This window comes from Melospiza georgiana, chromosome 13 (genome assembly GCF_028018845.1).
Source record: "Melospiza georgiana isolate bMelGeo1 chromosome 13, bMelGeo1.pri, whole genome shotgun sequence".
Taxonomy (NCBI): domain Eukaryota; kingdom Metazoa; phylum Chordata; class Aves; order Passeriformes; family Passerellidae; genus Melospiza; species Melospiza georgiana.
This window is the reverse complement of record NC_080442.1, coordinates 10,413,962-10,439,313: the sequence shown is the minus strand read 5'-3', so window position 1 is coordinate 10,439,313 and position 25,352 is coordinate 10,413,962. Positions and strand designations below refer to the sequence as shown.

Here is a 25,352-nt window from a genome sequence, read left to right as displayed (position 1 = left end):
GGTATATCGCTCATCCAATTAGCAAAAGCAATTTCTGCCATTTCATTGTTCAATCCCTTCTCTAGATCACATTAATAATATTATAGTCCACAGGGGAATCTGTTGGCAGAATTCTAGGTGTTAACTTTATTCCTTTTTGTGTCAGTATTTAGAATGCTGCTTTGTTTCACAGATATTTTTATAGTAGTGTTGGTACCAAGAGACAACAAACAAAGCAGTCATGAGGGCATGTTTATCTAAGTGCTGACTGATCTCTTTTTTTAATGTGGGTTTTACAAGCAGGCGTGATGAAAGGCTATTTACAGGCTTTGGCCTTGATGTTGCAAGACACACACTGCGTTTCAAGCACCTCCATCAAGAAGAAAATTGTCAGAAGCCTTAAAGCAAAGGCACTCCTCACAACTTCACACTTCCAAGTCTGGAAATGCTGGACTCCTCGTTTCCGTGAGATTTATGGTGCAATTGTATGCAAGTAAGCGGCGTTTTAGGAAGTGTCCCTTGTGCAGCGCTAAGGCGAGCGGAAAGGTTCGCGTGTGTGTGCGTGTTCATTGCACACACCGAGCAAGCACAAAGGTTCCTGTGCGTGTTTATTGCACACACCGAGCAAGCAGAAAGGTTCGTGTGTGTGCGTGTTCATTGCACACACCGAGCGCAACTCCACGGGCAAGGAGCGGGCTCTGACAGGTGCCGCAGCCATTCCCAGGACAGGCCAGGCTAGCGCTGCTCCAGGGCTTTTCCAGCAAAAAGGACGAGAGAATAATTAGCATTCCCCAAAAACTCTGGGGGGAAAATGATGTAGGCGAAATGATGAATGACTAAATGAATGAATGAACGAATGAATGAATGAACGATTCCTCCTGCAGCCCCAGCGCCACCCTGCGAGGGGCGTCAGGGCGGGCCGGGATGCTGTGGGTGGGAGAAGGGGCCGGAGCCCGGCGCGCCCCGGCCAGCGGGAGCTTCCCGAGCAGTCTTTGGTCGTTTCAGGGAAAAACTTGCGGAGTGTGGACGCGACGAGTCCACACCTCCTCGCACCTCAGCCCGGAGCATGAGGACGGGCTTTCCCACCCCCCGCGGCCGACCGCGCACCGCCCACCCGCCCCGGGATAAGCGGCGGCGGGGTCAGGGAGCGACCCACCCACCTGGGCTGCTCCACCAGCTGCACCGGGACGGCGCTGGGGCTGTCCCCCGCCATGGCGGCTGCACCGCGGGCCCGGCTGAGGCGGCTCCGGCGGGGCCGCGGTCACGGGGCAGGCGAACGCCGCGTCCTTCCGGGCGGCAGCGCCGGCGGCCCGGCCCCGTCCCGCCCCGCCGGCGGTGCTCGGGCCTGGGCACCCCCGGCCCGCTCGGCTTGGAGCCGCTCCGCCTTCGGCCCCGCGGCCGCCACAGCCCCGCTGCGACGGGGACGCTGCTGCGACGTGCGAAAGAAATGTTTGGGGTTTTCCGGTATTCCTGCCGGTGCTCCTGCAAAATGCACGTGAGATTAAAATAATGGACAGTCGCATCCCTCGTGGCCTGGAGGGATGGGTGTCTCTGTCCCTGTGTTTTATGCGGTGTGTTGTTCCTCCAGCTCCCCTCCCAGCAGGCGGCCTCGTGGCTCCTGTTACCCTCGGATTAATGGCTACAGATACTTGCAAGGAACTGAGCATTTCAAAAGTGTTCGCAGGCTTATTCACTCAGTGTTTTGGTGTATATCTTTGTTCATTTTGGTATCTATCTTACTGTTCCTCATCCCATTCTGGCACCTTTAAGTGCTCAGACTGAAGGAAGCACAGTAACAAATCTCATTGTGGGTTTTCTGAGGTAAAATATTTATTTCACCCTTAGTACAGTTGCAGAATACAAACACAGCTTTTAAAAGACTTGTCAGTAGTTGTAGGGGGAAAAAACAAACAAAACCCCACTGTCAGAAACTGTAACAGTGTAAAATGACCAACAATAGGAAAATCTGGAGACCTAGTAAATATTGTAGATGCATCTGTGTGTCTGTGAGAATCCCAGGCCTTGTGGAGATGGGGAGGCAGAGCTAGTCACGTGGGGGTTTTACCTCACTCAGTTGAAGGCAGCAGCAGAAATTAGCATGTAAAAATCTTTATAAAGCTATTGCTTTACAAGGCCTGTGGATTCAGAGTTCAGGCCTTTAAAACTGCTGCTCTGGTATTATTTGTTTATGGTGAACGCAGCCCAGGTAAACTCAGCAATACTGAGTAAAGCAAAATGGAGCTGAGCAATGGCGCTGGTCACAGCAACAGGCCGAGCTTTCACAGAATGGGTCAGAGTGGAAGGGACCTTTTCTTGAGACTGAACAGGCCTGGCTCCCTTAGCCCTTCCTCTTAAGAGATCTCTCCAGACCCTTGGCCAACTCACTAGCTCTCTGCTGGACCTGCTCAAGGAGTTCCGTATCTTTTTCCTACTGTAAAAGTCCTAACTGCACACAGTACTCCAAATGCGGCCTCATCGGGGCTGAGCAGAGGGGCAGGATCACTTCCCTCGACCTTTCCGGAGACGCGCCAGTCACCAGACTCGCAGCCTCCGGTGGGGACCCGGGCTGGCAGCGCCCAGCCGGACCCACCGCAGGCGGCTCCGGCGCCAGCACGGCGCACTCCGGGCAGCGGCAGCGCCGGCCCCGGAGGTTCCGGCGCGCAGTGCCCAGGCCCCGCCCGGCCGCCGTTGCCAAGGGCCGGTCGCTAGCAGAGGGAGGGAGCCGGCGGCGGGGCGGCGCGGATTGGGCTCCGAGCACCCCGGGCCGGGGGCGGGAGAGGCGCGGGCGGCAGCAGGTTCCGGGCGGAGCGGAGCCACATTGGGCAGTGCCGCGCGGGCTTCTGGGAGAAGGGGCCGTCCCCGCCGCCGCCCCCCGCCCGTCCTCCGGCCAAGATGTCTGACATGGAGGATGATTTCATGTGCGATGATGAGGAGGACTACGATCTGGTAGGGCGCGGGACGGCGCGGGGGCTCAGCGGTACAGCCGGGGGTGCCGCCGGCGCGGCGGCGCTGCGGGCCGCTGCTGGTGCGGCCACCCGCCGCAGCGGCCGCCCCGCCGGGTGCTGCCTCGGCAGGGAGCGCGGACATCCAGGATGAGTTTTCCCTCCCGGGGAGGAGGATGCGGGCAGGGGCTGCGAGGGGGGGGTGCTGCTGTCGGAGCAGCCGCTCGGCCGCCTCTCCGCGGAGGAGCAGGCCAGCCCCGGGCGGGCGGGTGGATAGGCCTGGGCTGGTGCCCCGGCCCCGGGCTGGCCCCGGTGTGTCCGCGGGGCTCCCGCTGAGGGGAGGGCTCGGGCGCGCTGCCTCCGTCCCTCTGTCCTCCTGCCCCGGCCCGAGTGTGGGCGCGGAGTGAAGTGATAAAGTTGCCCGCCCTTCTCCCCACCCGCGACTGCGAGAGGCCCCTGGGGCAGATACCGTTCGTGTGCTTGTGTGAGCCACAAACTGGGGAAAAGTAGGGGCAAGAGAAAGGAGAGTGAGGAGAAATGGCCTCACAGCCGGTTTCTGATCCAGCGCGCCGAAGGGTGCACTTATTTCTAACTTTTTGTCTTTGTAGTGTTTGTAACCTTTCTACCACTCCCTTTTTGGTTTTTATTGTAAGGTTTGGGGGTTTTCGTGTTACATTTAGTTAAATGATAACATCAAGTTTTGTCCTAAGCTTTTAAAGTTAAAAAATTGCTGTTTGTCTGATTAATTATATTTATATTACCCTTATGTTATATTGGAGCTTGAGGTTTGCTTGTTTGGGGTTTTTTCTTTTCTGAACTTTGATTGATTGATTTAGAACTAGAGACTTTAAAAAAAAAAACAACTATATATGCATATCGTAGAAGCTTGAGAGTCTATTTAATTAGTTTCAGCTAAACCTGTGTTAACAGTGTTGCAGTTACATTGAAAAACTCCAGACACTTGCTTCTGGAAGACTTGCTTTCTGACACATTATTTGATAGTCATTGCCACTAAGGAATTCACTTAAAATGTTTACCTAATTTTATTTGGAGTAGTTTCTGGGCAGTTTTTGTTAGGAACTGCTTACAATGGTTGGATGACAGGAGATATAGAATAAAAGGATCTGCTTTTGGTTTTGAGGGTTTTTTCCGTTCATGTAAGAGTGCTTGTTTGACAGGCATTGACATCAAAACCGTTCAAGCTGCTCGTGTCACTATTCCAAAAACTGTTTGTGTTCCCTTTTCAGTCTATGAATGAATTCTCGTACTGTAGAGACAGGGTTACGGAACGAAATACACAGAGTCATTAAAAACATTTTGTTCCAAAATTCGTTTCCATCATTTTTATTAACACTGAAATTTGTGTCCTGATGTGAAATACTGTGGTGGTTTTTTTCCATGTGATACAATCAGAATTCATGTTCCATATCCTTCCATAACATCAGAGCTGGGCATGTAGAGAAACCATTGGAATTGCATTTTTTAAACCAAACAGATGTGAATAAAAGTGCAGTTCAAACTTACACTGCTTTATGTCAGTTTTCTCCAAGAATAATTGGTCTGGTGTTTTTTCCTGTGTTTGTTTCTTCTGAAGTACTTTATTTCTCATTGGAAAAACCTTCCTGAAACACCTTGCTTGTGGCAGATTTCCACTCCTGACTGGGGTTACTTTTACTGGAACATTTTCATTGTCATTAATTACCCTTAGCTCAGACCTTTAAATTTTTTTAAAATACTGCTTGTAATAATTAGGAGCACATTCATTTTTTTCTTTTCAGCGTGTAACACCCATGTAAAGCATCAACTAGTACCCAAGCTTCAGATTTTTAAAATTTCATTTCAGTTCATAATTGATGGGGGGAAAAAACCCAAGAGTTGAAGAGTAAAAACATTCCAGCTAGATTAGCTTCAGCATTCTGGGACTAACAAACCATGATTGACTGTTGTTTTCAAAACTGCTTGAGACTTGTAATTGTAGTGTTCCACAGAACTGTTTCAGAAAAAACTTAAGGGCCCTGAAGATAGGGCCTGATTCCTTCCTTTCATGTTGGTAGCTTGTTAAATTAAGAGAAGACTGTGAGGGGATTCTAGAGTTGAGCGTCATTGCTGCTACAAGAGGCTTTGCAACAAAAGAATGAGTACAAGACATAATACTCCTATCAGTGCAGAATTGAAAGTAAAAGAGTACATGTGAGTACTGTGAATAAGAACCAGAGGAAAGGCAGTGATTACAGAAACAGTCAATGAAAGAAGCAGCTATTTTGTCAAAATATGGTGAAACTAGCTTCAGGTCTCCCAGGGTAGCTGCCATCATAACAATTGCAGTGAAGACTCCCCAAAAAATTAATTTTGTCAGCTTTTATTAGAAGTGATTATGGCTGTTCCTCTTCAATGTGCACTTGAACTGCTGATTATGTAGAGCCAGTCAGTTAAATTTCCTAAAGTATGCAAATGTTTCACACTTGAACTGAAATGTGAACAGATATTCCAAAGTCCCAGATCTTTCCCAGCTTCATTGTGGAATTTTATATAATTAAGTGTAATTACTACATTGTTAAACAATTGAAGACTATCCAGGTTGTATTGGATTGTTTCTGTTTAGTTTTTCAGTAGGTAAAAAGTCAAAGTTTTACATGTAAATGACCTCAGCTACTCCTACAGAAATGGAGTTTATTCACTAGAGTCTTGGTATCAGGAAGAAATTTCATTTATATTTGTGGGTGGATGAACCTAGATTCACAATTTGCTAGTAATGTGCTGTGACAGCTTTGGTTATAACATGAATTATTCCACTTTATGCTTCAATGAACAGAATAATGTTTACTGGTCATTATGAAAGCCACTCAATTTTAATTTTTAGTTTGGTGCTGCTGGGTGCCTTTCATGATTTCAGTACAAGTTATTTTTACTAGATCCAGCTTGAGGGTGGAGAAGTACAAAGAGGGAAGGACCATTGTAAATTCCATTTTTGTTTTCAGTCTGGGACAAAAGACTATATTTAGAATTGACTTGGAGGCTAAACTCAGTCTTCCTCCAGAAATTGATTCTTCCAGGCACAATGACAACACATTGACAGTTGTTGTAGTACATCTACTGGTTTACTTGTTTTGTTTTAAATGAATAAGGAATCTGTGGTGTTCTTAATGAGTCATTTTAGTGTGTTCTGAAATTCAACTTTAAAATTAATCTGAGGAAAGACCGGACAAATATATTTCCAAGCAACTGGTCTTTTTACCTTACAAAGTTGTATTGTTGCAGTGACTTTTCCAATGAGCAGCCATCAGTTTGCACCCTGGAGATGGCTGCAGGTTCATGAGGATTGGCACAACTCAGATACAGCAGCATCCCTTCAGATTGCTGAGGATTTCCCGTTTTGGGATACGATGATATCGGGACAAATGCAGCCTTACTACTTATTTCAAGCTGCATGAGTTGGCTGTCTCTTTCTTCCCAACAGAGTGAAATACAGAGTCCTTTGCAGAAGGAATTTTTGTTTGTTACCAAACTTGATAAGCAATCTCATCAGTAGACAGAGACATTATTCTGTCTTTTATTGCTGGATTTTAGTAGATACAGTTGAAATTTCATGTGGATGTTGTCTCCTCTTCCCAATTGCTCATATTTCATATTATCATCATTTTATGAAATACATATATATGTTGCAAACAAGAATGTGGTAATGCTGCAAAAACAAGTATTCATATCTAGGGAAGTACCAAATCAAGCATATCCACTTGGCCCTCTTCTGTTTCTTAGTGGAGTTTAATTACAGTAGTATGTGATTTTAAAAGAAGTGTACTTTACAGAGGACATAGGATATACTGTTCTCTAAATTAGTTATTGTTTCATATTTTATATGGATTCAGCATGTGTTGTGATTATTTTTTATGCATTCTCTTCAGACTCATCTTCAAACACAGAATTAATATATTTGAGGCTTATTTTGCTCATTACCATAATGTCTCAGAAGGAAGTATTGAGGCAAAAACCCTGAGAATAATTAGTCAGTAAATTCTTTCTATCTAAACACTGACAAGTGTTGGTAAGTTCTGGTTTTTGTTGGCTTCTTTTGACAGTTATTTAGGGCTGTGTTTAGAACGGTGCTCTCCAGGATCTGATATGCAGTTGGCGTTAGAGACATAAATCTGTCTGTTTAACACCAAACTTAGGTCTAAGTTATGCTGAAAACTGGACTTTGAGAAGACTACAGAGCTGCACAACAGAGGTAGAAAGAAAAGGCACTTTTTTGCTGTACTCTATATGTCATAATACCAGGTTTTTCTTTCTGCAAGTCTCCTGTCTCATTTTTGTGCATCTTCCAAAGGAAAAAAAAAAATAAAACAAAGGCAGAGCACTGTCTTTCATGGAACTCTGGTGACGCCATTGCAAAGCGCTGGTTTCACAGACTTCTATTCCTGGTGTCAGCCCTGGTGTGAGCCAGCAGGCACGGGATGACTTGCAGAGTTAGGGAGCAGCAGCAGAACAGGGACCTGGAATGTGAAGAAGAAGAAACCAGGACTCCCAATGCATGGCTGAGTGGCTGCAGGCTCCTTACACAAATCACACTCTGGTTTTTACTCTCAGGGTTTGCCTCTGTTTTTTTCCTCTTTGCTCTTTTGCATTCCAGTCTGATTGCTTTCTTTATATTCATGTGCCTGGATACCAACTGGCAAATGCAGGTAGAACCTGGTAGCTGCTGCTTGTCCTGGTGCCTGCAGGTGAGGAGGAGCAAATGCAGAGAAAGTTGTGCTTAGTAAACCTCATAATGCCGTGGTTATGAAACAAAGTTAGCTGAATTTTTACTTCAGTAAAACCAAATTTGCACCAGACTTGTTCTCAGAAACAATTGCACTTCATAAAAAAATAAATTGTTTGAGTAAGTCAAATGGATGAAATTTGGTAAAATCACCAGCAATTGACAATTAACAGTAATAAGCATTTCAACATTGTCCTTGAAAGATATTTTTTTACAGAAATAGAACTCTTTGTATTGCCTTTTTTTCTGGAAAGTTGCCTGTATATAGTTGCTTTCTCCCTACTCCTTTTATTTAAAAAGGTTTGCAAAGTAGGAATTCAGTTCCTGTAGTGGTGGCAAATGATAAACAGAGGAGCACAAGTTTAGGTAAGAAGTAGATGTAGAAATTAGAGAAGTGCTTCAGGCAAGAGAGGAGACCAGAAAATTGGTAACAACAGTAGATTTGACAAAATACTTGTATCTTTGTTTTTGTTCATGTAGAACTTCAGCAGGTCAGTGTGCCACTCTAACAGAATGCCAGACGTGTACATTGAAATGTCACTGATACACTGTTACACTCTCGTGTCCCTGGCCCTGTTCCGGCCCGAGCTCCGGGGCCGTGATAATCTCTGGAGGCCGCATTGACCAAGCTCCTGCCACAGTTGTCAGAAAGCAGCAAGGAGCCGAGCAGCCCAGGGCCCTGCCTGCTGCGGGGATGGACAGGGCAGGCTGGGAGCAGCCAGGGATGGAGGGCAGGCTGGGAGCAGCCAGGGATGGAGGACAGGCTGGGAGCAGCCCAGGGATGGAGGGCAGGCTGGGAGCAGCCAGGGATGGACAGGGCAGGCTGGGAGCAGCCCAGGGATGGAGGGCAGGCTGGGAGCAGCCAGGGATGGACAGGGCAGGCTGGGAGCAGCCAGGGATGGACAGGGCAGGCTGGGAGCAGCCCAGGGATGGACAGGACAGGCTGGGAGCAGCCAGGGATGGAGGGCAGGCTGGGAGCAGCCAGGGATGGACAGGACAGGCTGGGAGCAGCCAGGGATGGAGGGCAGGCTGGGAGCAGCCAGGGATGGACAGGGCAGGCTGGGAGCAGCCAGGGATGGAGGACAGGCTGGGAGCAGCCAGGATGGGGAGGAGCCGGAGCACTGGATGCTGTTCGTGTGCCTTTGCTGCTGGACATGCTGCAGATGGAGCCGGGCACTGAAAAGGATGACTAAAGCTGACTCGGGTGAATTGACTTCTGTGTGTGCTCATTTTAGAAGCTGAGGCTCAATGTTTTAAAGCTGTTTACTAGATAAAATTCTATGAAAACTTAATATGTAACATAATAAAGCCTGCTTAAATAAATTGGTTTCTTGATACTAATTTAACTTTTATTAAAACTGTTTGAAAGAACGGTGTTCCAGACAGAGTAAACTCCATCAGAGGTTTTATCTCTATTACAATTGAGCTACTGTAGCAATTTCTCTTCCTCCAAAAAGCAGTGGGATGCCTTAGGATTGGATATAACTGATTACATTTAGAACATTAAGATTTTCAACATAGCAATGCTTAAATAATATCCTGATTTATTTAACTGCATTTTTTCAAACTCTTACCAGGGCTTTCTAATTTCTTGAGTGATGATAAAAACCCCAATTGTTTGTTTTGATGATCCTCAGAGGAAGGAAGAATTCAATGGGTTTCAAAGAGCAGTGGGTTTCTGTGTACTCAAGAGTGCTCCTTTTTTTTTCATTTGTTCGTATAATGTTGATGTTCATTTAAAAAATATCAACAGGACCTTAGTTTTAAAAATTCCTAGGCCTCTTACTTTTTTTACATCAGCTAGAGATGAATTATATCATCCAGCTGCTTTTATATCTCAGAGTTCTAATTAAGTATGTTCGTCACTATGCAAATTGTTAGGTCTGGATGCTGTAGTGGAAATTTTTAGGGTTATGTAGAAATCCTATTTGTAAACCATATATTTCTACCTGATTTGCAGCAAACTTTCTACCTATAAGGTTTGAGGTTCCTGTTCAGGCAGGAACCAGGGGTGTTGAAAATGAGGGCGAGGAAAGGATAGGCTCTTGCTATCTGAATTTATTGTTAAAAGAACTTTTCTGTTTTCAGAACTGAGAAGGAAATTCATCTTTTTCTTAATTGGAACTTTGAGGACACAGCTTTATACTTTCCTCCTTTTTTGCTTTTGGCAGAAGCTTAATGTTCTTGCATTTGTATCCTAGTGCACTAAGCCATCTCTGCATCAAAAGAAGACAGAGTGCTTGTCCTTCTGAATATCAGCACTGGCATAATGAGCATCAGTGCTTGAAATAAGATTCAGTATCTACATGGCTGATGTTTGGGGTTTTTAGCATTGCCTAAAGATTAATGGCATCCACTCATACTTAGTTTGAGGTTTTAAAGTTTTCACAGCCATTAAGTCTAAATATGTCTTTTTGAAAATAAACCACCTTACGTTTTCTGAAAGTAGGAAAGCCTTATTTCCATTACAGCTTTGAGTCCATATACTCATCCTAAGTCTGATGCACATGGGCATCAAGTGAAGAAAAAAATATAGCCGTGAAAATGTAAACCAGTACTTTTTATGAATTTCAATGCATTTCCACTGGGGGAAAAATATCAGTAGACTTAACACTTCTTTATTATGTATTAATATTATGAAATTATCTTTATGGGATATTTAAGTAGCATTGAGAAAAATCATCTGAAAAAAGGCTTCCTGCATGAATCCACATCCAGAATCATTGCCAGAGCTAAGATGAAAGTTCAGATGTTTCTGGCTTGAGGCTAATGGAGCACGTTGTCTCCTAAAAGGAATTAATTTAGTTTGCTTTCCTTTTATCTTTGCAAACAGACACTTCTGCCAAAATTATTCCCCATTGTCCAAGTTAAGCATAAACAAGACATCAGCTGATTACACATATCTTAAATGCTTTGTTGTTTATTTTTTGGCAGCCTGTGTGTATAAGGTGCCCGATACAGCTGTTGACATCGGGTGTGTACCCATGGCTGCTCCACTGCAGTTGGATGGATAGGATAAGGAGTTTACAAAAACAAGCCATCCAAAATGAGAGACTGCCCAATTAAATAAGACACTTGCTTCCTGTTTTCTTTGCTGTTTTCAGTATCATGTTTTTATAGTTCTGTGGGAATTCAGAAAACAGGTTTGTGGAATTCACAAAACTTTTCAGTCCATTCATTCTTACTAATGATAGTACTTTGTTGGGTGAAAATAAATACATACGTGGGCAACTTGCCTACATGTTACAAATAGAAGCATTAAAAGGTAGAAGGACAAATATCTCAAGCACCAAGTTTATTAAAACTTGGTTTGACTGTGGGCTCCCATAATTAATTTTTGCTTTAGAACTTCAGTAAAATTAAACTTTGAGAGATTGCTTGCAGTGCAGGGAGGACAGAGCTAATTTAAAACTTTTCTTTTGTCTCATCTTTTTTCATTCCTTCCTGTGGTTTTGGAGGAGTCCATTAATAGTAGGAATATACAAATGAACGAAAGAATAAATGTGCCTGACAAAGTACAGCAAGAGTAAAATTCACCCTAAAGGAAGGAACCTGACTGTGCATTGCTTATGTTGGTGCAAGGAAAGTTACTCTGACAGCAGCAACTTTGAGATTTAAACGATTCTGTTAGAACAGTTCATCTCCTAATAGCCAAAATTCTGTTCAGAGAAGTTAGCTTGAAAATGCAGAGGTGTGAAGTGGTTTTGAATCCTGTAAATATCAAATGAAATTATTATTTGAGCTTTATTAGTGTTTTGTAATTTGGACATGAAGCATTGTCTTTTAGCAAAAGAAGATAAAATATGCAGGGATTTTTCATCAGAAGTAGTCCCAGAGTACTTCTTAAAAAATTAAGTAGCAATTGTTAGAAGTAAATACTTCAGTTTCTTTGGCACTAGTGTACATGATGGATAATTATTTGATTAAATTATTGTGCCCCAACATCTTTGGCAGCATTTTTAGCATTTTCATAATCATCTCCTGCTTCTCAGGGCAGAAGCAGCTGGTGTTATTGTCATTATTCTTTTTTAAAATTTCCTTAGACAAGGATGAATCGTTATGGCATAGAAAGGCAGATGATAGAGGCATTCATGGAAGCATTTGCTGCCCTCCATGGCTGACTCATTCCTTGTGTGGCAGCTGACCAGAGCCTCTTCTGTGGCTACCGAAGGCTGCATCGTTGGGTGCCTTCAGGAGGAGCAGTGGGCAGCATGTTCTCCCCCCTCCCAGAAATGCCATGTGCTCTTGGGCCTCTGTGCTGAAACTCCGGCACTGGCAGAATTTCAGTAATACAATCTGTACTTGTCATAAAGGTGAAGTTGGTGGAGCTATGAGTTCATGAATCCAGAAAGAAACCTGCTGGCAGCAAATGTTGGTGCACGGGGAGTCTGGCCTAGGAATGGGAGAGAGGGAGAATCCTCAAATGGGTCCATACCTGTTCTGTGCTCTCAAACCAAACACTGCCTGTTCAAACAAGCATTCTGTGCCAGTTGGAGTGATATGTATTATTATTTCTCAGCAGATTTTTTTTCTGATTTTTTTTTTCTCTGATTGTTATTTTTTTCTTGAAATGTAGGAATATTCGGAGGACAGCAATTCTGAACCAAATGTGGATCTGGAAAATCAATACTACAATTCCAAAGCTTTGAAGGAAGATGACCCCAAGGCAGCATTAAGCAGTTTTCAGAAGGTTGTCTGTCTTTATATTCTATCTCTTCTTTTTATATTAATTCACATTTTAAAATGTTTGGTACCATTCGAGTTATTCTCTGAAATTTTAAGAATAGGATTTATCTTTTAAATTACTAATGTGCTAAGTTTATTATTGAGTATCTTAAACTCCTGACTGCCTTTCAGGATCATTCTTAGAGAGAATAAATAGGACATGGTATAGTCTTATCACAGATTTGACTTTTTAATCTTCAGGATTTACTAAGTTAATTAAACAGTTCTAAATGTGTTTTCTTGCATCAACAACAGAAACCAGATCCATTTGGGTTTTTTAAATGAAATGGTGTTTTCCCCAGTGTCTTATGTAACATTATATTTGCTTTGCTATCTGATTCCAGAGCTTTAAATGTATAAATACTAACAAACACAGTTTCTTTTGTTCATCTCAGTTTTAAATTTTTAATGTTTGCACACTGCTATGAGAAAGCAGTATGTTAGATGCAACTTTTTCAAGGAAAAATAGATTTTTGCATCTCTTTGCTCATTTATAGTACAGCAAAACTATGTACGTGACTTCATAAAAAACTCTCTAAAGTTTTTACTTGCAAAACATTTCTTTGCATTGTTGCATTAAAACCTAGAAGTGTTTCTCCTCTGTGAAAGAATCTTCTTCATAGTAATTCAGAAGAGCTTTTTAACTTAATTTGGTCAAAATTTAGTTGCCTCAGTTTTGCAGGAGGTGTTACAACTATTTTTGCTTACATGTTTATGGAGTGGTGTTAAAATTTAGTGTTTGGCATTAAAGTGTTTGCTGTTAGATGATAACAACAGCAACAATCATGTTCACCCTCCCTATGTCAGCTAAGTTGTGAAAACTGAGGAGATTCACTCTCACTTTTTCAATACTACCAGGAAAGAATAAAATTGAAGAACAGGGCAGAGTCAAACATTACTTTGTAAGGAACAAAGTGGGAGGGAAGGGCACGTATGGGATATGTGTATTTTAAACAACTCAAGTTTGAATAAAGCTTTTATAAATATTGTTTTTAAAATTCTTCTTTTTCAGGTTTTGGAGCTCGAAGGCGAAAAGGGAGAATGGGGATTCAAAGCTCTGAAACAGATGATTAAAATAAACTTTAAATTGGTAGGAATTACAGCTATCACTTGGGAATAAATAGCATAAATATGTATTTGATCCAGAGATCTTAAATTAGTGTTCTAATTTATGGCTATGACAACTAAATCTATCAGAACTTGCCTTTTGCAGCCTTTAATGGCTACTACAGATATGGCAGGGAAATGATGTGGTGTTTGCAAGACAAAGGCAAAATGGATGCAAAATAACTGCTGTAGTCAGCTGGTTCTCCATGAAAGTGTGAGGCTCAGTCCTTGCTGTGCTGAGGTGTCACTCCACTGACAGTGGTCATGTTTCTCTGTGTGTACTGCACCAGGACAAAACTGTGAAAAATTTATATGCTGTGTATGCAGCCATTCCAAAGAGTTGTCTGGCCAGCTCTGTTTTCTTCATTGAGATGAATATTTTAATTGTGTGTTTTATGCAGTCCTGAGGTTATTTCTGATTCTGCAGGTTATGAATAAAGTGGTGATATGAAAGTTTTAATAGCAACCACTACTGCATTGTCTTTCTTTAAGCAATTTTTTTCTCCTGTATGTAAACTTGCAAGATATCTCAGTTTCAACAATTAAAACAAAAATTCTAATGTGATTTTGTTTTTCTTTTAGACTAACTTTCCTGAAATGATGAATAGGTATAAACAGCTATTGACCTACATACGGAGTGCAGTTACAAGGAATTACTCTGAAAAATCCATCAATTCTATTCTTGATTATATCTCGACTTCCAAGCAGGTTGGATCATCAATTATTTAATCTTCATAGTTTTCAGTTTTGCAATTTTAACTGTGGACAATTTTTATGTTTGTTTTGGGCTATTTTGATCTTAATAGAGGAATTTTGAGTGTTCATTTGCTGTCATATGTAAAAATATATTTCCCACATGTAGTGGATTCTATTAACACAAATCTTCATAAAGTTGTCCTTTTTTGGCAACATTTACCTGGAATTTCTATTTTTTTTAGCATAGCTACACAATAGAAGTACCCTTTCAAATATAATTTTAAAATAAATAATGTGGGGTTTTTTTGGGGGGGGAGAGGAAGGGGAATCTTTGCAGTGAAGTGTTGGTGTGAAATCCTGCCTGTCCAGTGCACTGTGCTGGTGAGGTACATGTCCATAGATACACAGCCCAGCTCCTTTTGAGTTGTTGTAGAAGCTTTACAAAGAAAAGGAAGCTCCCCTCACTGACCACCTAAAGTAGCACCTTCATATCATTGGTGATCAGTGCTGATCCGTGGTCATTATCACAGTCCTGCCACTCTTAGAGGTGGAAGTTGAATGCTGGGTTACTCTGAGGTCTAAGGGATTGTCTCAGACTGTCCCTTCTTGGCAGAGCTCAGTGTCTCTGGTTTGTAGTGGAGCCAGACCTGCAGGGACACTCTGGAAGTCTTAACTTGATATATAGTCACAGATTTGTTATCTCCAAAGGAATAGTGGCCATGAACAATACTAATGCATTCTTTGTAGAACCCTTGTAAAAGGTAACACTCAGCACTTTAATTCCCATTTCAGATGGGGTTGTTTTGGTTTTATGCAAAGAATTATTTTGATGCACTCAAGAGCTTTCTTCCACTCAGCATTGCCACTCCAGAAAGAAGAAGACATCTTCTCCTTTGACCATATTCCTCTTTTTTTGTAAAACATATTTTCTTTTTGATATGTAAATTATTTTTATTCTTTTAAGTGGGAACAATATTGCCTGTGTTTGTTACAAAACATCACAGTTCTGTGCCTTGGTTATATAAGATGGGTTTTATAAGGTGGCTTTCATTTTTCACAGATGGGTACAAATCTTAAATGTGAATACTTTTTAATTATATCTGTTTCATATAAGAAAAGGTAATGTAGTTAATTTGGTTATTTTAGAAGCTGTTTGCAGTTTAAATGCAAACATAAACTAAGATGCAGATACCTTTCTTATTTTGAAGTTCAAGCATGCACTTTTAGTTTGTTCAGATTGACTTTATTAACAGGTACAAATTTGCTGTTTACAATTATAGAATTCTGATTTTTTATGTCAGATGGATTTGCTTCAGGAATTCTATGAAACAACACTTGAAGCTCTGAAAGATGCTAAGAATGATAGATTGTGGTTTAAGACAAACACAAAGGTAAAATATATAACTTCCTATTTTTTTATTTTCTTTGACACCTTCAGCTAATTCTTATAATTGTGAAATTTTAATAGACCTCAGTACTTCAACTTTCTTTTCATTACAGCTTGGCAAATTATATTTAGAACGAGAAGAATATGGAAAGTTACAAAAGATTTTGCGTCAGCTGCATCAGTCATGCCAGGTACCTTTATATTCTAAATCACTGTGCCTTAGTAAACAACATTGATGTTTTTTTTTTTAATATATCTGTTGTTGGCCTTTGAGGCATTTTGCTGAGCTTTAGTACATAGGGAAGAAATACTGTGCCTGATTTTATTTGTTATCTGCTTGGTAACATAAATAAAAAATGCTAAGTGCTTTATTCCTTCCTTAAAGATGATTTTTAAAAAATTATTCATGATTGCTGATTGGGTTTCTCTTCAGGTGCAAGGATGAGAAGCACATATCAATAATCTATAATGCATGGACATTCATTTTAAAATATAGCAAAGATTCCAAATGAGCTTTATTCAAAAATGAAAGTGCAATTGTTACTTTCCCATCTGGAAGGGGAAAAAATAAATTAGCCATGCAGTCTGCTGTGCTTGTTTCTGACACTTTTCCTCCTTCAGTATGGAAATAGGTTACAGATATCTGGGAAATGGTTCTGTTAGAAGTAGCAAAAGAGTCATATGTGTTATTTATATGTATGCATTTGTGTCAGTCGTATTTATATACTGAGAATGTGGCTTAAGGAATGTGGAAAAGAATTAAAGTTTTGAGAAAAACATTTAATAGAACATAATGATGTTTTAAATAAAGGGCTTCAAAATGTAGCCTGTGGTAAGTTCTTTGAGTACTATGTTTTCTCTTAGTAGTTACATCAGAATTTCAGGAATATCCTTGTTTTTGACAGGAAATTACTGAGAGTATTTGGTTATCAGTGTTTTACTAGTATAAAACTGAAATTGCTGTTCTCTTAAAATTTCACAGTATTTATTACTTAATCTGTCCTAGACTGATGATGGGGAAGATGATCTAAAAAAAGGTACTCAACTATTGGAAATCTATGCTTTGGAAATTCAAATGTATACAGCACAGAAAAATAACAAAAAACTTAAAGCACTATATGAACAGTCATTGCACATCAAGTCAGCCATTCCTCATCCACTGATCATGGGAGTTATCAGAGGCAAGTTCATCTTGAATTTTTCATTTGTCTTCTGTTGCAGAGATTTGTTCCATGAAAATCTGATAACCAGTGGTTTTTTCCAGTTCCAGTTCCACCTATAAAGACAGAGGCTTCTGGAGATTCAGTCTCATCATTTTCTTCTTGCAGGACTGCAAATTTGGTGCCCAAGTACCAGAGGCACTGGTCAGAAGGGCAGGACAGTTGGCTAAATAACTGTTAGGAGAGAAGCAGTAGAAAGACAAGGGGAGGACTTGCTGTTTGCCACCAGGGGAAGCAGGAAAAGAGGAATGCAAAGGCATCTGCAGGGCATAAAAACAAAGGCTTGACAGGACTGCTGGCAGAAGGGACTGCTGGCAGAAAGGCTGCTGTTCCTGCAATCTCCTTTTATAAATTTGTGTCTTACCTCACTAAAACTCAGCAGGAACCAAAGGGCTTTAAGATGTGTTTGAAAATATAATTCATTATCTGCAGTAATTAATTGTAGTGGAAGCAAGCCGTGTGTCTTGAAAAAAAAAACAGCTTTTTTCAGAACACTGTTCTGCTTTCCTCCTTTCCCTGGTGTAGATGCTGCACAGACAATCAGGCAGCAGTGGGTACTTCAGAAATAAAAGGATACAGAAAGTATTTCTCATTTTTTCTGTGTGTTTTTGCTTAACAGATAGGGAAAATTCCATAAATATACAAAGTCTGTTGCCACTGAAATGGAGATAAATTCTATCTCAGTTTTTGCAATATTTTAACATAATGGTGATGTAATTATTGGCTATGAGGATTAGTGTTCTTTAAGTTCTAAGATGTAGGCTGGGTTTTGTTTTTTCCTCTTTGGAATGGGTTTATTCAAATGGCAGTGCTATATGTTAAGGCCTTAATGCTTTTTTTTCCTAATGATTTCTGAGAACCAAATCACTTCTGAAAATGTTTCAGTAATCTATTTAGAAATAGCATGGAACTTGAGTACAATTATTGTAGTCAGCAACAAGCACACAGTGTTCCTTTTCATCTGTGTTTTCTTTTCAGAATGTGGAGGCAAAATGCACTTAAGAGAAGGAGAGTTTGAAAAGGCACATACTGATTTTTTTGAAGCATTCAAGAATTACGATGAATCAGGGAGCCCCAGAAGAACCACTTGCTTAAAATATTTGGTCTTAGCAAACATGCTCATGAAGTCTGGAATAAATCCATTTGATTCTCAGGAGGTATTTTTTTCTTTCTCCTTCACACACACACCCACCCCCATCCCCTCACCCTTTTCTGAATATATAGAGAAATTACCCAAAGGATGGAAATGGAAAAATAAATCTGAATTTGCATATTATGCTTTCTGTTCTGTGTAGGCTAAACCATACAAAAATGATCCAGAGATTCTAGCAATGACGAATTTAGTAAGGTAAGATTTTAATTTTTTTGGAGAAGGGAACAAAATAATAAAAAGAAAAAAGATATATTGTCCAAACTTGAAAGGGAACGTTTTTAGAAATGGCTTTTCTCTGCACAGTTAACACAGTTATTGATAAATATTGGGCAAATATTCAAGGTTTGTTTTTCTTTGGAAACTAACTGCAAGTGACCATAGTATAGATGCCACACTATGTAGGGGTATCAAAGATGTGTACTTTTGCCACTTTATGGTGTGACAAAACCCTCTTTTCTCCCCTTAAATAAAGTTGTCCCATCTTGTACTGCAACTGGTCATTCTGGGCTCTGGCTGATTACATAAGAGAAATTGAGTTGAGTGACATCTCATACCAAAGCCAGTAGAATAATTTACTGTATGGATATATCATGAGTTCCTAAGTTAGGAATATGAAACTTTACTCTCAGTGATCTCCTGTATCCTTCAAACAAGTGAAAAATCAAAAGAAAGCCTCATTATCTCTTAGGCACCTCATTACCTGTACCTCACAGGCAACTGTGAGAATTTTCAGTGCATGAAGGTCATTAGGTCAATGAACTGAGGCAGGTTTTGTACACTGGGTTTTGAAGCTCACCTACTGTATCCTCTCTGGCCTGCCTCTGCTCTTTTCCCATATTTTCCCTACATAAGAAGTAATGTCTGCTCACATTTTGAAACAGTTGATCTGGGTGGGAACAAACTGCTGTGATACTGCTGTTGTGCTTTACCATTTTATGCATACAAATTGTTCCTGAAAGTGAGGACATTCATCCATTATTGACATGATGATTGAATCAATTATTTGGCAGTTTAGTAAGGGATTATTTCCAGTAACTCCTTCCACTTTAGATGTGTTTTTTTCTAATTCACTGTCATAGTTTCATGTGAATTTGAGGCAGAAGGAACTCCAGATGGCCTTACGCAATCTGATTTTATTCATGTTTCTCATTTATATCTTTTATCTTGACATTTGAGTATAACTCTTTCTTTAAAATTAATAACACAGTTAAAGCAATATTGATAAGAAATGTGTGATGATAAAATTAATTTCAAATATTACAGTTATGTTTTTAATCCTTCCTGTACTCTACAGTGGGAACTTGCATGCTTTACATATGATAAAAAGACTTATGAAATAAACAATAAAATACACAGAAATGCAATTTCTTTTATTGTGAAGTAAAATTTACTGGTTTCATGTGATACAGTCCATGCCACTCACATAACTATTTATAAGCTGCTCAAGCTCTGCCTTAACAGGTCTTTTTCTTGGCCATTTTAATAACAGATTAATCTTTTTTGACCAGTTTCAAAACAATCTTAGAATGTACAGAATATGAAGGACAAATAGATGTTTTTATTAAAATGTTTGATGTTAGTATTTAAACAGAAGTTGAAAGTTTTGTTTTGAAAGAATGTTTTTCAAGAAAAAGGCCTTTCTTCAGAGGTTGCAGCTCTTGGCCTTTAAATGACGCTGTGGTGGCACCTTCTTTTTGCAATGCTTTCTTAGGTGACAGGATTAACTCATGAAAGGATATATACACAAATAAGCTATAAATAAAAATCTAAAAAGTAATATTATGCCAAAATTACTGATGAATAATCCTGGAAGTCCGTATTTCTTTCATCTTTCAATATTTTTAGCATTCAGCTTAAGTTGGACATTGTAGAGACAGCAACAGCCCTGTAGACTCTTTTTAGCTCTTATTTGTTCCATAAAGTATGACTTCATGAAGCCAAAATTCATGTAATGATACTTTTCAAAACAGGGTATTTAAGAATAGCTTCTTAAAGTACAAAAGTTTTTAAACTAGAGTGCACTTGTGGAACAACTAAATGTTCATACCAAACTTCAGTAAATGTTGCTAAAATTGAAACAGGAGAAAGGTCATTTCTGCTGCATTTCATCTTGAAATCGAGTTTTTGCATATAAAGGTTCTGAATAGAAATATTTTCCACCAGTGCTTAATACATGTTTTTTTTTTAGAAATTGTGGAACATAATCTTATGAGTCTATTTTACTTTTAAAATGAATAATTCAGTCCCTTGGTTTTTTTCTGAAGTGCCTATCAGAATAATGACATCACTGAATTTGAGAAGATTCTGAAAACAAATCACAGCAACATCATGGACGATCCCTTCATAAGGGAGCACATTGAAGGTATTTTAAAAGCTGTTATAATCATTTTTGTTTTCACTACTTAGTAAGCTCCTTTTTTTTTTTCTTCCCCCACCTTGGTTTATTTTTCTATTTGGCACTAAGAGTTCCTTGTAATTACTTGTGGATTATTCCTTTACAAGTTATTTAGAAGTTGGTCAGGGCTAACTTGCATCCAGGCATGTGGCATGAATGCAAAGACATGCAAAGTTGATGGAGAAAGTTCTAGAGGAGTGGATATTGTAAGATATCTATGGTGGTGTTAAGACACTTGAATACTTTGAATATTGTTTTTGGAATAGTGAAATGAGAGAACGCCTCATCTCTAAAGATGGTTTGTATGAGTCTCACCCACTTTGATGTTTGCTAGTTTATAATTTACTGCTTCAGATTATACAAAATACATAGACAGTGTAATGAAGGTTGCACTAATAAATATATAGTAATATAACATATGAAAAGATGCATAGTTTTCATTTCTATCTTGTAAACAATAGTTGGAGTTATAGTACCTCTACTTAATAGAATGGGAGCACATTAACACATGCCTTTCTGTTTCATTAATGTGACAAAATAAAGTTACCTCACCCATTTTTCATGTATCTGAGAATTGAAGAGTCTCTTCACTTGAATACAGTGCTCAGTTCTTCAGCTAACTGTTGTTTTTCAAGAGTGGGTCTGACTGTGGCAGTGCAGGATCATTTAGCTGGGTAGTTATTGAAAGAAAAGAGTTAAATCCAGAGACCTGGTTTCCTTATACTTGTTTGTAAAAGAGAACAGGGCAAACAGCAGGGGAAACTAAATATAACCCACTGCTGCTGTTCCGTGTGGACTGCTGGTGAGCTGCAAAGTCTTGGGGGGAGACTTGGTAAGATCAGAGCTGGATGCTCATGGAGGAAGGTGTGCCAGAACTGGAGAGCAAGAGCAGGAAGCTGAATTAAGGCATTGAAGGGAATTGAGTGTTACTCCTTATATGCTACTGATGTCTCACCATGTTCACTCTGCAGTGATACACAACTTGTTCATGGTTATGTTTACATACCTTGCCTCGTTGTTTTAATCTCCATTGTTTATTGAGACACATAATCTGGTGTTCAGTGGTATATTGTTATATAAACAATCCTTGTTTAAACAAGTAAAAATGGATCTAGTTTTTTTTTTCTCTGTTAATTTATAATTTATGCTTTCATTTTATCCCAACTGTCTTTAATAATGTAAAAATTTATAAAACGACTGCACTATTTTATCTAAGCAAAATGAGCCTTTCCATGCAGACCATTTTATACAACTTCAGTTCCTCATTGTAATTACACCATTAGGCCCTGACTTTTAACTTTAAATGTGAATACTCTCCATGAAGGTAAATGCTCAGACATTTTAAATTGCATGGCTTTAAGCCCTTTTCACTTTTGTACACAGCAAACATTCTAGCCATAAATTAGGGGGGCAGACATACCAGGCAATGATTTTTATGATCTATCCAGTTAACTTGAATAAATAAAATTTTTACCAGAGAACATGTTGCTCCGTGTTTGAACAGTTTTCAGCTCTGTCTGTCCACCTTGAGAGTTACATATTGTTTGGATCCCTGGAAAAGGAGGGTCCTTGTTATTTTGCTGGGCTTCCCCACCCACTGAATTACACTAAACACTATGGTCTTTGAAGGTGGCACCTTTCTGTATGGAGTGGTATTGCAGCTTTATTTCAATACTGTTGTTTTTACACTGTGTTTTCTTCTCTTACAGAGCTTTTGCGAAACATCAGAACACAAGTGCTTATAAAATTAATTAAGCCTTACACAAGAATACATATTCCTTTTATTTCTAAGGTATGTGTCAGTAGCCTTGCATTTGCTTAAGTAAATTATTAAGTGTGAATAAAAGCTTTTAAATACATACAGTGCTTCCAGAAATAGAACATCTAAAATTCACTCTAAACCATAAAGTACTAATGATGCACTGCTGGCAGCTTTGCAGTGCAAAAATGTAAATTTCAAGTGTCATCCAACTGCTTATATGTACTATGATATACTTCTAAAATACTCAACTACCATATTCTACTTGGTGTAGAAAAATCACATTTCTTAGGAAAAGTATAAGAAGTGAAATTTGTATAATAAAAAAATGTAATTATGAACATAAATTTTATGTACATAAAAATCAAAATTTTAACCTCTTTTGCTCATAAGCTATGTTCACATACGTAGTTACAGAACTGTGGTAGTAGAACAAACCAAGTATTACCATAGAATCCCTGATTTCACTGCCTAATCTGCAAAGAATGAAATAAAAACCCAGTGGTAATATATGAGTATTCCCATCTCCTGTGGGTCCGTGATTTTGCCTGCAAAAATTCACAGCATTACAAAATACATCATGAAATATTAGGGATGCCTGTTTTTTATGCTAAATTCCTTTTAGAACTTGGTATACTTGTTTTTTTTTTAAGCTAGACTTAACATTTGCACAACTTGCTTGAGCCAGAAGATGCAATTATGTCTCTAAATGGTTTTGAGTGCAGATCCATTCTTTTCTGATAATTATTGTCTTATTTTATTTCCTAGGTTTTTGTGGTTGTGGTTTATTTTGTTGTTATTTGGTTTGGGATATTTTTTATCTGTTTATTTTTTCAGTAAGTCAGTAAAGGAACCCATTTCTGGAGCTTCTAAAATTTTGCTTTTGCCTCTTTAGCTTTTTCTGAGAGGTTACTGGTCTCTTGATTCTTGGCCATATGTCCTTTGGGTGGAAGTCTGTTGCTTAATTGATTGTTACTGAATTGATATTTATGAACAGTAAGAAACAGGTTAAACTAAATTCTGTATATGAAAATAAAGATTGGGGGGTTTTAATGTTGCAGAACATAGTAACAGCATAATGAGTTTTATTTTTGTTTCAGGAGTTAAACATAGATGTAGCTGATGTGGAAAGCTTGCTTGTGCAGTGCATATTGGATAAGTATGTACCTGATTCTTGATTATTGATCTTTGATGACTTTAAAATAATCAAACTGTAGAAGTGGCAACAAAACTATTTTGGGGCATTGTGATAATACTGGTTGATTCTAGAAGTGAAAGGTAATGGTGCTGACTTTGTATTTGCTTGGTTTCTGAGCAGTAAAGTATGTTTGAAGGATGGGAATCAAGAAAATTATACAGGGAGCATCTTCTTTCTTTAATTATTAATTAAATAATAAATTCCTTGAATTATTATGAAATTATGAAAGTTGTTATTCTTAGTAATTGCTGCTTACACCCATGTATATTTTTGAATTAATTTTCAAGTTGACAGATTGGTAGTCTGCTCTCTTAACTAGAAAAATTTAACTACAATTTGTAAAACCTATTTTTCTGGAGAGTAACTTGTTATAACTACTACAAATATATAATCCATACATGGGCTTGTATTGTTTGACTTCTCTTCACATAAATCTGCATTTTTCATGATTCTTTGACTTTCAAGAACTGTTTATGTCATATTGCTTCAGACTTTGTGTGGGGTCATAGCCAAGCAGATAAAACATGCATTGCCCAATGAATTAGTTGTTTGATTTCCAGTCATGATGACAGCTTAATAGGCACTACTGCCCAGGACAGTAATTACAGAAGTGCTGAATTCTGAAATGGACTTTGTGCCTCTCTTGTATAAGCCCTCTTATTTTACCTCTGATTCATTGTTAGCTCCTATTTCCATGTCCATTAGCAATTTATAGTTTTTGTTTATTTGCTCCTAGCACTATACATGGCCGAATTGATCAAGTCAACCAGCTCCTAGAACTGGACCATCAGAAGAGAGGTGGTGCACGTTATACTGCGTTAGATAAATGGACCAACCAACTAAATTCTCTCAACCAGGCTGTAGTCAGCAAGCTGGCCTAACAGAAACCAAGCTTCTACAAACCTACTTAAGGCAACTGTGCAGTGATGTAAACCTTAAAAGAACTGGGAATGGCAAAACTACTGTCGGTTGGTGTGCCCTGAAATTATTGGAGTTATGGCAGAAGTGCTTTTTTGATCAGCTGGTTTGTGTTTTGCTGCTGCATTTATCCCAAGAAAAAAACAGCTTTAATCTCCAGAAGAAAACCAAAATGCCACGGGATTTATGCTGTATTGACATCTTGCCCTAAACATACAACATCCTAGTAATTTGTCAAGGGGCAATTAATGACCAGAGAGAAGATTTTTGTCATGATTTTAAGTACACTGACACGTTACTGTTGGTTAAATTTAAATATGTTTTACCTGCAGAAATTCTCTCACAGAAATAACCTGCAATAACTTGAAATGCATACCCTTTTGAACACTTCCTTTTCTCATGTATAAATTGAAATGTTTGCTGCATTTTGCAAAATGTCAATTCTCCAAAAATGTGTCCATATATTTCTGTACCTGCAGTGTAGTAAAGGTTTAGAAGAAACCCCATAATTATAGTGGCATACTGTCACTTAGGTTTCAAGCAGCAAAATAAACAGTGCAGTTCAGAAATTGTACAGTTTGTTTCTTGATGTGCTTTCATTATACTTGAATTTCACTTGTGTTATTTTTAAAAGAAAATAGGTATTACTCAATCTCATCACATTTGTGAAGGACAATATGGAGATTCTAAGTCTGACCCCCTTAGTATGTGTGCTGTTGATTTTTCTTTTTATTCCCCTTGAAACAGTGAAACATAAATACTAAAGAGCTGACATTTAGCAGTGTTGCTAACTAACTTTTAGCTTCAATATGCCAAACTATTATCAGTCTAGATATGTTGGTGGGTATTTGGCATTTCTCAGGGATATTCTTGGTTTTCATTTTGCTACTTTAAGAATAGAGATTTTCCATGCAGCTCGGTGGGTACAGAGATGCAGACCCTGATTGTTCTCTCTCTTTGCCTAATCTGTGGTCTTTTTGAGCAGATTCAGTATACACAAAATGACACTGTGTGTATGGAGTGGAGACCCACTGCAGTGACCTTGCTGGTAATGGAATCTGTTCTGTCCCAAATGTTTGAATGCACTGCAATCTCTTCAGAGCTGCTGTTCCCTGCC

The 25,352-nt window shown here is 39.4% G+C and overlaps 2 protein-coding genes across 3 annotated transcripts in view; one reads left to right on the top strand and one right to left on the bottom strand.

The window, feature by feature from the left end:
• GALK2 (galactokinase 2) overlaps window positions 1-1,238 on the bottom strand; it is a 46,786-nt gene extending 45,548 nt beyond the window's left edge. The window contains exon 1 of the mRNA XM_058033777.1: window positions 1,140-1,238. Within this exon, the coding sequence (XP_057889760.1) occupies window positions 1,140-1,192 (53 nt within the window). The 5' untranslated portion in view covers window positions 1,193-1,238. The remainder of the gene's footprint in view (window positions 1-1,139) is intronic.
• Window positions 1,239-2,815: 1,577 nt separating this feature from the next.
• On the top strand, window positions 2,816-24,809 carry COPS2 (COP9 signalosome subunit 2). Of its 2 annotated transcripts, none has more exons than XM_058033556.1 (13): window positions 2,816-2,925; window positions 12,254-12,367; window positions 13,415-13,492; window positions 14,092-14,217; window positions 15,507-15,596; window positions 15,706-15,783; window positions 16,599-16,773; window positions 17,791-17,969; window positions 18,108-18,160; window positions 20,230-20,327; window positions 22,070-22,152; window positions 23,220-23,278; window positions 24,054-24,809. In XM_058033556.1, the coding sequence occupies exons 1-13, from the start codon at window positions 2,872-2,874 to the stop codon at window positions 24,196-24,198; spliced, it is 1,332 nt and encodes a 443-aa protein (XP_057889539.1). In that variant the 5' UTR covers window positions 2,816-2,871; the 3' UTR covers window positions 24,199-24,809. The 2 variants fall into 2 exon arrangements, with proteins under 2 accessions (XP_057889539.1, XP_057889538.1); XM_058033555.1 differs by having other exon boundaries at window positions 15,486-15,596.
• The last annotated feature ends 543 nt before the right edge of the window (window positions 24,810-25,352 follow it).

Excerpts from the sequence above, each read along its gene's own strand:
- COPS2 (XM_058033555.1), top strand. The coding sequence starts at position 2,872 with ATGTCTGACATGGAGGATGATTTCATGTGCGATGATGAGGAGGACTAC. Across the intron at positions 13,493-14,091 it reads TTAAAATAAACTTTAAATTG|ACTAACTTTCCTGAAATGAT; the intron begins GTAGGAATTACA and ends TTTTTCTTTTAG. Across the intron at positions 23,279-24,053 it reads GTGCAGTGCATATTGGATAA|CACTATACATGGCCGAATTG; the intron begins GTATGTACCTGA and ends ATTTGCTCCTAG.